The sequence below is a fragment of the Artemia franciscana genome, chromosome 17 (assembly GCF_032884065.1).
Source record: "Artemia franciscana chromosome 17, ASM3288406v1, whole genome shotgun sequence".
NCBI lineage: Eukaryota > Metazoa > Arthropoda > Branchiopoda > Anostraca > Artemiidae > Artemia > Artemia franciscana.
In genome coordinates this window covers 29025265-29040092 of record NC_088879.1, presented here as the reverse complement: position 1 = coordinate 29040092, position 14828 = coordinate 29025265, and the positions used below count along the sequence as shown (strand labels likewise).

The following is a 14828-nucleotide window of genomic DNA, read 5'->3' as shown; positions in this document are numbered from 1 at the left end:
CGAAGGCTACTGTTTGTTCTATATGTGTTAATCCGTGGTAACTGAGAAAACATGATTGTATTTCTTCACTTTCATTTCATTGTAACGTTTCCAGATGTTCGTCTTGACAATTGTCAAGTAAAACGTAAGCAAGTTAGGTTGTCATGAACCTGATAATTCGTTTAAAAATTAATATTAACGGCTGGAACTATTGGACACTTAACTACACAAATTGGTCAGCTAACAAAGTATATTCATGACTTATAACCTTGAAAGTACAAAGTAAAGGAAGCACAAATCCATAATTCTCACAGCATGTGCAATCTTGGAATTTTTCATTGCATATGGGAGGCTTAACTTTTGTCTCCTTAACCCAAAATATCTAGTCTCGGACTAAAGCTGAATAGGCAAGTTAGCTTCTTGAACAGACAAGAAGACTTCAGGAAAGGGCATGGCTTGTTTAATTTTCGAAATAAGGAACTAATTAGAGGATAGATTTGTTGACAAACTATAGAAATTAAGAAATAATTAGATATGTGACACCGCACCAAATACTTCAACAGTGAAAAAACCAGCTGTAGTTGACTACTTCCAGTTAAAGAAGGGAGAAACGACTGGCTAGATAAAAATCTTCTTTCGAACTATAAGGGCTAATGGCAGCTTCTTATGTCATTCATGTACTTACAACCCGGATTACAAAAGGGGAAACGCCTATGGCTTCTTCTTAGTTGGAATAGTAAGAGACGAGCTTCAGTATGGCACTATTCCACGGACAAGTAACTTTTCAAATGATGCTTTTATTATTTAACCTTTAGTCAATATGTGCCGCAGTTCTGTCTTTACTGGGTTTCATGTATATCCTATGAAACTTACATAGTCCAAATTTAATGTGAACTAAACCAACTGCTGCAGGGAAAACTAATTACATAAGAAATCTATACAGTTCATTATAAATGGACTATCTTACTAGTTTGCTAGCTACTGCTGCAACCGGGATTAGTAGTACCTGTAGCTGTTGGCGTAGCTGCACCTGCATCTGTTTCTTTACCTGTATCTGCAGCTGCTTGTTTCAATCTGCCTGCAATATTTTGTTTAGTTGTACCGGCAGTTTTTGGCTGTCCTTTGTAGTCCTATTGCTACAGGCTGTAGCTCGTTCTTTGATATAGCATTGCTTGAAAAAAAATCTGCGGGCTGCTCTAGGATATTCTTGAATTTCCTCATTTTTGGCTTTATCCGGGATACCACATGCTGATAATATATCAAAAACTGCTGCAGTTTCATCTTCTTAAAGAAGAATACAACCAGGATTTCTTAGTATTGGACGTGATCGTATCTTACTAGCATGCTAGCTACCACTGCAACCCCATTCTAATATACCAGTTACTATAAAATTACAAACAGAAAAAGGCCGGTGGATTTTTATTAGTTTTATAGTAAGAGACGAATTTCAGACACTCAAGCAGCTAAGTAAGTCAAATATTTCACCATACCCTAGAAGAGTTTACCGATAATTGTACTGCCACTAAAGACAAAGCTACTACTATCAGTTAATATTTCAGTTACTATGAGCTAACGTTCATTCTGAATTATAATTTTTTAATAGTGCGAGGCTTTTAACCACATCAATTGCCTTTAAAATTAGCTGTTAATAGTTCTCTACAGTGTTCCAGTGCCCCACGATCTAAGCAAAAGAAAAAAAATAAATAACAAAGATGCTGTAGATGGAGAATATCGTACAATCAACTTAACTTGTTTTACAAGCCAATAGATTTTCCTCGTTACTGAAGCCAAGGAATCGTAAGTTTCCTAGATAGGGGTTCCAGACAAGGCAGTTTTATAATTGTATACTTCTTGTTTTGATCTGAAAGTATTTTCAGGAGTTATGGGCTATCATATTTTGTAGGATTGGACGTGATTACAAAAGCACGTGGACTTGACAAATTCCTGATGTTAACAACATAAGCTACTACAATGTTATAGAAAAATACAGTTTTTCGTAAAAACTGATTTAACTTTAAAAATTATATTTGTTTAATTACAAAAGGTTTTTAACCACATCAATTGCCTTTAAAATGAGTAATTAAACGGCTCTCTTTAATTTTCCAGTGCCCCGCTATCTGAAAAAACAAAGATGCTGTCGATGCAGAATATCGTGGTTACAACCACTTTTCTTGTATTTAGACCAATAGATTTTCCTTGTTATTCAGGCCAACAGACCGAAAGTCTTGTTTATAGGGGGTATCAATCAAGGTGGTTCTAATAGTGTACTTCCTGTTTTGATCTGACGCTATTTTCAGGAGTTCTGGGCAATCAAATGTCTTAGTATTGGACTATTCGTCTCTTACTAGGTTGCTCGGTACCACAGTAACCTGGATAACCACTAATGCTCTCATTTTTAGTCTAAGGAATTTAAAAATTTTCTGGCTAGAGGATAGGCTTTTTTTGGAATTAAATACTGTTCGCGATAAACAGATTACTCATAAGTTTTGTATGTATTGTGATTTTGTCAGGGGAACAGCATAGAAAGGAGACTTTCCTGGAATTGAATGAAATTGTTTAATGTATGGTTAGCAGTTCAGAGGAACTGAAAAAGGGATTTTCCGTTGCTAATTTGAGAGAAGATAAATGGAAACACTAGGGTACACGATAATTCATTCAATTTTTAGGATTATGAAGTGGATTTATATCTTATGCAATCATGGCATGATCCGAGATTTGACAGTCCTGCAATTAGTAAGCCTATTAGTTTGAGTGATGCTGATTTAGTAAAACGAATTTGGAAACCGGAAGCTTATTTCCCCAATGCGAGAGTGGGGGAATTTCAGTTTGTAACGATTCCCAATGTAATGGTGCGGATTGAAAAAAATGGGAGAATTAAGTATTTACTAAGGTGAGTTTACTCTATTTCATACCTATCAGTGAATTTTTTTAAACTTTTTAAATTACTTAAAATAAAATTATTTAAAGTTTGTTTCACTAAAACATACAACTATCATATAATAATCATCATAGATTTCCGAGGGTTATATCCCACTAATCCTAGAAAATTTGTGATAACCTGTTAAGAATGTCTTAGCAGTAGTCAATTATTATCTAATGTTTGGCCTTATTTCAGGAATTCCAAGTATTTTCCAGGCATCCTAGACCTGTAGAAAACCTTGTGTTTTTGTCCTGCTATCTCTCCCAAGAATAAAATCCTCCAACAAACAACAAACTACAAAAAAATTCATATATTTTTAAAAACAATTTTTAAAACTCATCATATTCATTTCTTGAAAATTGCTTGTCAGACATTCAAATAGTCAAAACTAGTTGAAAGCTATTTATTAATAGAATTCAAAATAAAATATGACACACAATCAATGGGTGATCTCTTCAAACTGTCATTCCAAAGGGAAACAGTTTAAGCTTTTTCACCTTCAAGAGTTTTTTTTGAATTTTTACAAGCTCTAAGAAATTCTGTCTCCTGTTACTACTACGAATCCATCACAACGTTGAAACATATTTGGCTTAAATATTAGGGAACACTCTCTTCCCTACAACTGTATGCAAAGTTTATGTTTATGCTCCACCCCAGATTATCTTTTCTCAAATAAAATAAGTACAAAATTAGTCTATATTTAAGCTTTTTTCAAAATACAAGTATATGAATCAAGTTTAAAATACCCATCCAAACTACTGTTGTAACAGTAACAGCTTGTTTTTGGAAAGGGGGAGAAAAGAATCCGTTATCAGAAGCATCAGGGTATGTTAGCGGGAAATAGATGGTAAAAGGGTGAAAGCTTGAGCTTTAATCTTGGTGAAAAATTTTGGCAGTAAATTGTTTACGTGATAGAACCATGTGATTAAAGCATTATACTTTATCTAAGAGAAAATGAATAAAAGTGTTGGTTTCCTAGTTTCCTTGGTCAAGGACTCACAAGATGTCTGGAACGGTCTGGAAAGTAATGTCGTTTCTTCTATACGATTTACGATTTTATTGGTTCTTTTATTTTTACCTCCTCTCCAAAAGTCTCGACTCCCTTCCAAAGCCAAATCTCATTCACTCGTTTTTTCTTTAATACCTCGAGTCCTTGCTTTTGCCGACAAAATTTGACTATTCGTTACTAAGAACTTATCAAACTGCAATGAACATAGTCAATTTGAGATTGCATTGGCCTAGTTTACATATTGCCTTTCAAGCCATCCTGTCCGTCATCCATAGTAAAAAAAAAAGACTCAGTAAAATTGTAATAGGAAATACTTATTAATTCTGATTAAACTCAAGTTAAACTTTATCTTAAATAGCTTAGGCTGGGGTTAATGACTAGAGCCCCGTGGCTCTCAATGAGAGACTATGTTTAGAGATTCTTGACACATTCATACGCAATAAGCGTTCAAAGTATGTCTCTCGGTGAACTCTTAGCATCCAGAGAAAGGAGAAGGAGAAACTGATATTTTATGGATGGTCATAGCAACAACGTAGCAGTACCAATTATGACAAAAATAACACAAATAGAAACAATGATACTTTGAAGTGCTAGACTAGATGAAAAATGATATTTTATTATTTTTGTCTGAATGGAGAAAATTAGAAAGAATAGTTTTTAAAAATTTCCAATTTGGAATGAGGAGTTGATAATCCGTTACACCCGTGATGTATCTACATCAAAATAGGAAATTAAACAATAGGCTATTTTTTTCAGTTTTATCGATGTATTTTTTTCATCATCTACATTATGACTTCGTATCCCACTAAAGATTCATCGATGTACTGCGATCATAAGTATAACCGGGGACCGTTGGAGTTGATATCTCCTCTTCTCTATTTATTTGAAAAACAAAGCTTTTTCTAATTTTATGCATTTCAATCTGCTTTAGGTCTTCCGCATATTTCAGAGCACTATTTAAATCACTATTTTAGACTATGTTTCAGATTAAGCATCCGAGTTGATTCTTAATAATTGACTGTTATCTTCATTAGCGTCTATTCGATGTCTATCCTAAATGCATGTGAATGAAAATTAATTCTAGGAGGGAATTTGTTAAAAAGCAAAAGGCAGTTCTTCTATAGGAAAATGAAAAGATGAAATGATACCCCTGCACCGTTCTTATGCATGGCTGTTTTTATACCACACAGTTATATTGTTTTATGCAGGTATGCCTGTAGACGTGAAAAAATAAGTGGATCCATAGTTATTAATTTGATTGTATTTGGATTTATTGGATAAACTTCTTTGTTATGTGTTTTATGGTCGATTGCTTAAATAAAAAAAAATAAAACATAGATAAGGTTTTTAATTTCTCTAATTTTGCAGGATGAGATTAATCTTTTCTTGTATGATGGATTTAACGAAATTTCCTGTTGACCACCAAGTATGCACAATGGAAATAGCTAGCTGTAAGTGTATCCCTCGAGTTCTTTAATCTTAAATGGAATCAACAATTCTAATATTAACGCAGAAGGCATCTAACACCTCTTAAAAACTGATACTGCAGGAACTGAATACTGTGAATAAAAATGTCTTATTCTTTTTAATACCTTAATATTTTTCATTGAAGAACCAATCACGGCTTTATTTTCTAAAATTTTATTTCATTGTACCCTTTGTGCATTACATTACTATTTTTACTAATTGTATCCTTCCTCTTTCTGTGAAATTGTATTTTCTTGTCTGTACAGAATTGTCATTCAGCCATAGTTCCCCCTGTAACATAGGTCAACTTAACATTAAAAGGTGGGGTTATTTTTCTCTGTAGAACACGGGCTCTCAGTCAATTTTGGGCCATGCCCCACCTACGCATTCTTAACATCCTCATGCTCCCCTGTTGAGTATAAATTTTGTTATTAAAAATTTTACGTGTATTCACCTAAACGAAACTTAAAAAGCCACAGTAGTTCCAATAGGGGTCAAGGCAGGGGGTTGGTCCCCTAGATTTAGAAAAAATACCTTGTTACTTCTATTGTATGCTTGTTACTTGTATGCCTCTAATAATACCTATTTTTGCATTTTAGCTATGGGCTATCTTGAAGTAGTGAGACTGACCGACCGATCACTTGTATTGCTCATCCTCGTGCTTTTGTTTTTTCAGAGCCATTAAATAGCACTTTTACTTTTCTTATTATTGCTTTTTACAGTTACTTTTCAATGACTTTGTTTTGAAATGTTTCTTCGGTCCTTTTCCTTGGTAATCCTAAATATACCGATAGCAGACAACCTTGTTTTGAGAGATAAATGAAGAAACTTCAGCGCAAAAAAAATGGTAACAATCTCAGTGCTCAAAGTGTCAGGTTTCTGGACATGAGCTCCCCTATCTGCGACAGTCCATCAGAAACGAGTGGATTAGTAAATGACCCAGGTCAACATGAAAGAGTGATCTGCATCCCCAAACCCAAAGAGTGATCTGCATTCAAAATAGAGATAATGTGAAGTACATTTTCGGGGCTATTTACTTGCTTAGTCACCAGGGTCTTCCTTTGAGGGGCCAGGACGAATCAGAAACATCTGAAAACTCGGGCAACTTCCTTGAGCTGATGCAGTAAATATCTAAAGACGAAAACAACTCAAGACCAAGTTACAGCACAAATAAAAGGTCACTATTGCAGTCATCAGTACCAAAACAAAGCAGTTACACTGACAGGAAATGCCTTGCGGCAAGGCTTAATTTCAGAAGTAAAATGAGCTAATTACGACTATTCTTGTTGACGAGAGAAAACATGTTTCTAGAAAAGAACAATTAGAGATCCTACTCAGTTACATTTCAAGTAGAATAGTAGTGGAACGGCTAATTGACTGCTACCGCATGCAAATATCAGACGCCGAAAGCTTATCTACCTTGATTTTTGGAATTATAGAAAAGCTTTTTTGTAAATTTGATTTTGAGGGTTGTTCAATATTATGACAGCATGATGTATCTAACGGAGTTTTGACTGATCACCCTGGTTTTCACCAGCTTTTGACTGATTGCCTTAAAACCATCAGTGAATTTTTGGAACTTATATCTGTGGTGCAAAGACTTTACGTATTTATTTCATGCAGCTATACTTGACACGAACTGTTTGTGGAAGTGCAGTGCATTAGCGATGAAAAAGTCTTGGAGCTTGAGAGGACTGTCGAGACTCGCTGGTTTTACGCATGCCACTCTATTTCCAGGGTGAAGGCCATATTTGATTGCATTATTCCTGTACTAGCCTCAGTCTCTGATAGTTCGGACAGCGTACGAAGAAAAAAGACTACTGGAAAAAATCAACTCGGCCTCTTTTTTATCAACTTTGTACATAATAGAAACAGTGTTAGTCATCGTAAATCGTTTTTAAGAACAACTTTAAACGGAAAGTTGGGTGATATATAGTTGGCTGATATTTGCTCTGATTTCTAGGATATACGAAACACTTCAAAATCTCAGAAATGATAACAAATAAAAGTTCAGCAAAAACACAGCCGAATTCTTGGCTTTACATGATATCCAGAAATCAAAGTCTCCAAAATCCAAAACCAGTGCTCGGAGCAAGAGAAGTCAAGCCATGTCCCCTTGTCTCAAAGAAAGTTTCAAATTCAAAAACTGGTTAACGCAACTTCAGACTCTGGTAAGTTTCTGTACTTCGAGGTGATAGACAACTTCACGAACGAGATGGACCGAAGTTTCACGCAAAATATGCTTCTGCTCGACGCTTTTTCAGCCTTCTACCCATCAAGTTCAAATTATCTTGAATTTTGAAAGTTGAAAGGGTAATGTTTCTTTATCAAGTGATTCAAGAAGTTGATGATTATGCCATAGAATCCCATCTGTTTCTTGCAAACTTGCATCTTTTAAAATGTGACACTTTAAAAATGGACCTATGCCGAGGAATAAAAATTTTATCCGACCTCCCAATTGGCTATCCCGTGGCACTAAAACTGATGAAGCTAGTTACTACTTTACTTATGATCATCACTAATAATGAACGATTTTTCTCGGCATTTGGGCGTATGAAGAATTTATCCGCAATCGACAATGGGAAATAAAAGACTAATTTATCTCATGATCAGGGCCGTAAAAAAGATGAGGAGCTGGATTTGGATGGATCAGTCAACTATTTATCCAAATAGAAAAGTCGCCAATACCCCCTGTTTTAATATGTTTACTCAACCTTGTTTTTTCTTTCGTATCCTCATTCAAAAATGAAAAAATATAATCTCCCTCCCTAGATTTTCCTGAAATGGTGGAACTGAATGACTACCAATTTGTTTTTTTTTTTTTTGGGGGGGGGGGGTTCTCTGGGCATATTTTGTACAAATGAATAATGTTTTCTTTATACAACACCTTTTACACAATTAATGACGTCATTGCATACTATAATGCATCTTTTTTGCTAGTTAAATACATTTGAATGAGACGTGACTCACACGAAAAAGGTTTCTTTTCAAAAGAAAGGCTCGAAAGTGTAGTCAGCTGAATAGTGAACCTCCTGTTCAAGACTCGCCAAAATATTGCCATGCCCCACCGGAGGGGAATGTACCCCACGTTGGGAATCACGAATCTAGAGCATTGTCAGCTGAAGGGTGCACGTTCTGTCCATGGGCTACCGAAATACTCTTATGCCCCTCTAGTAGGTTGTGTGCCCCATGCTTGGAATCACTGCTCTAGAATAAATGGCTTGTAGAAATACGTCACAAAAACAGCAAATGGAGCTAAAAAGCACTTTCAAACATGGTAGCATAGTATAGAACCTACTTTTTTTCTTGTCTGAAGCTGTTAGAAATAAAAACGTAAATCAAATACATGTATCTGAGTGTTCGTGAGAAATGTTGCGTGCAAAAAGGCATAAGTCTGCTTAATTATGTTTAGGGTGAAACACAGTAATTAACATGAAATAGTAGTAGATATGAGCAAATGTAAAGACATTATTTCGCAATCGTGAAAAGAAACAATTGAAAAGGTCGTCACTTATGAATGATAGTTCCTGTGAGTGACAGAAACACATTTTTTTAAGCAACGCAAATGAACAGTTGGTAGGAAATGAAAAGCTCGCCGACTTAAATTTAATAAGCAATAAATAAGTACTAAAACTTCACAGTAGAAACCTTAAAAGTCTCCTTTATTTGTATATAAACAATTTTGTGTTGCTGCGTTTTTGTACCATAGGTGGCCTAGATTACCTTGTTTTCTGTGCTACTACCCATACTTCGCTAGTTTTTTTTTTAGCTTAAATGCTAAATAGCATTCCCATGAATCCTGAGCTTCCCACCAGTAGTCATGAATGCTGCTGGTCATATCTCTGTATCTTAGAAAGGATTTTGAATAGTTCAGTAACCTACTTATTTATGCATGGGAAAGCTAATGGTCTAAACGAGAGGCAATTTTTTTTCTATCAAAAACAACTTACAGGGGCCTTACTAAGTAAACTATATTAGGTTTAGGAGTTGTTTTAGGAGGAAAGAGGGCGTACTTGCCCCGGGTGCAGAAATAGTAGGGGCGCCAAATTTCACATACATAACCTAATGGTTATAATCATGTTACAATTTTTAATTTTATTAAAACAAAGTATAAGGCATCGTTAATAAATGAAAATAATTGATACGCTATGGACTAATAAAGTGGACAAATCTATAAACTTTCTCTCCGTAGAAAAAAGTCAAATCTTGTTGATCAACCTGATCATTTACCAAAATTAATGTATTTAAGTTAAAGTTCTCAAGAAAAAAGCAGTAGTGCTACAGAGGAACAAAGTGCAGTCTTGTTCCGCTCCTAAACTAGAAGTTTTAAATTTACCATGTTCTTCATGTTGTAGGCTGTAAGTTTTTCTGCAATTTTTGTCTCTATTCATCTTCTTAATTGATCCAATTTTATTGTTACTGACTAAACTGTTCACAAGATACGGCATCCTAAATGTACTCACAGCTTGAAAACTTCTATCTTCTTAATATCTCATAGAGTGCTGGTAAATATTTCATTTTTAAAATATTTCTAAGATTTTCCGCGGAAAGGCTTTCCGGCTTTTTCTTCTTCTTCAAGATTCAGATTCTCTGGATTCACTTACATGTCAAGCTTCTCATATGCTGATGTGTTCCAGGAAGCTGATTAACTATTATACTTTGCCTCTCGTTTGAATGGCGTTTCTTTATTAGTATGATTACTCTGCTTGTTACAATTTTATAATTACCAAGTTAATCTTTTTGTTTTTAGTAATAAGTGGTTTAAAGTAATATAGAAACACAGCAACAAATACCTTTGTCCGTCCATGTGCCCTGCTTGCATAATGTGTTCTCATCAATGTTTGCAGGAGTAGATGTTCTTGCTTTACGTTCCGTTTATGCCGAAGCGCCTACGAATCAATGTTGTCATATTGTAAGCCTGAACTGCTTTATCGGAAAGAAATTATTTTCCTCATTTGAACCCAATCATATTTCCTCATAAAAACAAGCAGTACTCTCTCTATCCACCTACCAAATTCTTTTCTTTTATAATAATTTGTATTACTATCCATCAAAAACCAGATCAGACGAAGGAAACTGACATACATCATTTTCCCCAATGAGATGCCATACTTTCACAATTGCACTTACAGTTTCATGATAGTGTAATAAACTTGTATCAATATCAAAAACGTTATTCGGACATGGGACATTATCCAGTTAAAATTTTCAAATGTTATGGTCGGTATGAACTGGAACTTTATTGTGTTGTGAGTTGAATTTTTTTTACTTTTTCCTTTTCTCAGGCATTTTTTTCTTTTTTCACTTTTGAAAGATAAGGCAAGGCTGGCCTAATATACAGTAGGCTAGTAAGGATTTATTAGTGAGGGTAGAAGATACTCCACATAGGCTGTGAAAGGGAACAAGACCTATAAAATAATTAATGGCAACTATACATATAATAAATATAATCCTATGCCGGAAATTTGGGGCTTTGACATATAAAGGGTATTGCAGATTAGTGGATATCTACAATTGTGTACTTTCACCATGTCCCTCTCCAAATCGCACTGGCCTTTGGTGATCTTAAAAATTATTCGTGGCATTAAAGCGAAACTTCCAAAAATCGATCTACAGTTTGTATGGGGCAGAAGGAAAGCGTTTTGAACCTCATACATTTTCCAAATTTTGCGGTTTTGAGGACTTGTAATTTCTATTTCTTAAATGAGTAAAAAAAAATCTCTGGAGTAGCTCAAAATCCCGCAGAGATCATGGAACATGTTATATGAAAACCATTAACCGAAGGAAGAGTGTCTAAATACCATAACTTATGCTAATATCTTCAATAATTTTCTGTCTGATTTAGGACCATACGCTAGGTTTAGAACTAATGAGGCTATATAGGCTATATGCCTGTGCAAAAGTTTCTTTTTTTGGCTTCACTGGGCATATAAGCCAACTATTGGTGTGAAATCGGCGCAAAAAACTAATAATTTTATAAAATAAATCACTGAAGTTTCGTATAAAGGTTATGGCAATAACTGGTATTATCACGGGATTGGAATTGGAACACATTATCTGTTTTTGAATCAGTTTTCATCAATTATTACTTTACTTATCTCTACGTAGCCAACAGCTACACAAGACCAGGCTCTGGCATATTTTCGGTGTTTTTCAGATGCTCTGGTGCATTTTAAATTTCATGTTCTGGCAACATGGCTCAAAGTAGTCACACTTTTTTGATAAAAGAGAAAAGATCACAGTTTGATAAGTATTTCTTCCTGATTTTAACGTCATAGTTGTACATAAGAAGCGGAAAATTTAAACAGCGCGATGCTGGCTTTAGAAAATACTATGAATACCCCAAGTTTTTTCTATGTTTCAAAAATTATGCCTTAGATGTTTGCTTTGATTGAATAGTCATAAAGATTACGCTTGAAAGCTGTAGTCTACATAGTTCAATTCACCAAATTTCGTATTGAATGCATGTGTGGTGCTCTAGCCCTGCTTAGTTAGAAATGACTATAATATTGACTATAATATATTACTATAATAATGGTCTTGCATTAAATTCTTCTTTCAAAATGTGTATATTCTTCTTTTCGTCAGTATAATTACATCGAATGACGCAAACTGAAGGTACTGATCCCAACGTGACGTCTCCAAAAATGCTGTATGCCAGAACTATCCACAGTTCAAAATAACTCTGTAGTGGTCAGGAATTTATTAATAAATTCTTGGGCTACTTCTCCTAATAAAAATTTTCTTTAGATATTATTTGCTGCATACCAAGTAAAAATAAATATTGATCTAGCCGTACTGATGGATTCTTTACAGACTTGAAAGTTTGGCTTCACACTATTGCTGGTGAATAAATAAGCGTTTTCTAGAGGTAAGTCCACTGAAAAACGCTTTCCAGGGTTGAGCCCTTATTTATTTCTGCTGATTTTTACCCCTTTATTTTCAATATCAATGATTTTTTGATTTGCTCACAGAAATAAGGACTCAACCCCGGAAAGCGTCTTTTAGTGGACTTACCTCTAGAAAACGCTTATTATTCATCAGCAATAGTGTGAAGCCAAACTTTCAAGTCTTCAAAGAATCAATCAGTATGGCTAGATCAATATTTATTTTACTTGGTATGCAACAAATAATATCTAAAGAAACTTTTATTAGGAGAAGTAGCCCAGAAATTTATTAATAAATTCCTGACCACTACAGAGTTATTCTGAACTGTGAATAGTTCTGGTATACAGCATTTTTGGAGACATCACGTTGGGATAAGTACCTTCAGTTTGCGTCATTCGATGTAATTATACTGACGAAAAGAAGAAGATACACATTTTGAAAGAAGAATTTAATGCAAGACCAATATTATAGTCATATATTATAGTCAATATTATTGTCATATATTATAGTCAATATTATAGTCATTTCGAACTAAGCAGGGCTATAGCACTAAAATGCATTCAATACGAAATTTGGTGAATTGAACTATGTAGACTACAGCTTTCAAGCGTAATCTTTATGACTAATCAATCAAAGCAAACATCTAAGACATAATTTTGAAACATAGAAAAAACTTGGGGTATTCATAGTATTTTCTAAGGCCAGCATCGGGCTGATTGAATTTTCTACTTCTGATATACAACTACGACGTTAAAATCAGGAAGAAATACATATCAAACTGTGGTCTTTTCTCTTTTTATCAAAAAAGTGTGACTACTTTGAGCTGTGTTACCAGAACATGAAATTTAAAATACATCAGGGCATTTGAAAAACACCAAAAATATGCCAGAGTCTGGTCTTGTGTAGCTGTTGGCTACGTAGAAATAAGTAAAGTAATAATTGATGAAAACTAATTCAGCAGAATACAAAGGGATGAAAAACTGTTAGATCAAGCGATGATTACGAAAGGATTTGCCAATGTCTATGTTTTAAAAAGATTAAAACTTTAAATGTTATGTTGATTATTGAAACCTTTTTTTTGTAGAGAATTGTTCCTTAACCAGGGTTGCTAAAAATTCAGATGTCCCGTCGTGAATGGCTAGAATTTCGATAACCGCGATTTTTTTTTTTTTTTTGACAGATTCGTATAACTGTAAATAAAATGTTTATGTTAAAATTGTCCAAAAATTGGAGGGGAATTTAACTTACCTACTAGACCAATTTCTATGCATGAAATTTATATAATGACTAAACGCAGTCAAACTGCCCTTAGCGGGAGGATGTTCTCCCTGATCCGCTACAATACCACGTTCATTTAAGCGGATACTTTTAATTAAGAATGGGTTTACTTTGAGCACATATCTGCTTATTTTTATGTGTTATACCACCGTCTTTTTTATTATATTTATATATACTTATATATACGTATTTTTATTATACTTGTTTTATACATATACTCCATCCATTAAAATAGGAGTCAGCTTCTCATTTCCCTGATCCGTCACAATACAACGTTAATATAAGTGGTTACCTTTAATTAAGAATAGTTTAAATTTGAACCCATATCTGCTTATTTTTATGTGTTATTCCACCGTCTTTTTTATTTTATTTTGTGCTTCGCATGTTTTATGCATATACTCCATTCTTTAAAATAGGAATCAGCCTCTCATTTCAAAAAATATCTGTATCCATATATACCATATTGAAAAAAAAATTGTTTCCAAAAAACCTGTCTTTCAAGGAAAAGTAAAGAGTAAAAATTAATTTAGCAAAAAATCAGCAGAAATAAATTCAAAACATCTTTCAGTCATGAAACTACCACAAATCGCCATCAATAACTAAATGAAACCCAATACAAACAGAAATTACAATAAATAACCGAGTCAAACTCTAAACAACCAAAAATTAACACGAGTAGGGCTGACAACTCCCAGGCCTTCTCAAGACGAGGACATAACAAGACACTTAGACAATTTGTTTTTGGACGGTCAATTGGATAACTGTAGGGGATTGACGTACCCAATATCCTTATGACATAGTTGCTGGGCCGTTTTAATATAGTGAACAAATGGGATTTCTAAGAACTTTGACTGAACGTGTTTGGAAGATAAATGGGCTTGGGAGAAGGACCTATTACCCTCCAATCTCTTCTTAATCTTAAAATGGGCACTACAACTTTTAATTTTGAATCAACTCAGCTCCTTTAAAAGTTTCAGCGATATTTCTATTATGGATCGGATCTGGCTATTATATTGCTATCATTTCAGTTCACCTTCCCCCTCACAATTTCTTTAAAATTTCTCCTTCATACCATCAGTTATAGTTGCAGTTATATTTTATTGGTATTATTAGTAGTATTTATAGTAACAGCAGTAGTTCTAGCAGCAGTAGTAGCATGAGCGTATTGCCTTTTGCTCAGTTCAACATACCTCTCATCAAGCCCTGGAACCTGTATGCTCATATACTTCTTGAAATTTTCCTTGCAATGATCTTAGCCTCACAATTAGCTGCAATAGAAGTAGTAGT

At 34.4% G+C, this 14828-nt stretch overlaps 1 protein-coding gene across 3 annotated transcripts in view; it reads left to right on the top strand.

The window, feature by feature from the left end:
• LOC136038117 (glycine receptor subunit alpha-2-like) overlaps positions 1–14828 on the top strand; it is a 121027-nt gene that overhangs the window by 40313 nt on the left and 65886 nt on the right. For all 3 annotated transcript variants that reach the window (XM_065721137.1, XM_065721138.1, XM_065721139.1), the window contains exons 4-5: positions 2646–2869; positions 5277–5359. In XM_065721137.1, the coding sequence (XP_065577209.1) occupies positions 2646–2869; positions 5277–5359 (307 nt within the window). The remainder of the gene's footprint in view (positions 1–2645; positions 2870–5276; positions 5360–14828) is intronic.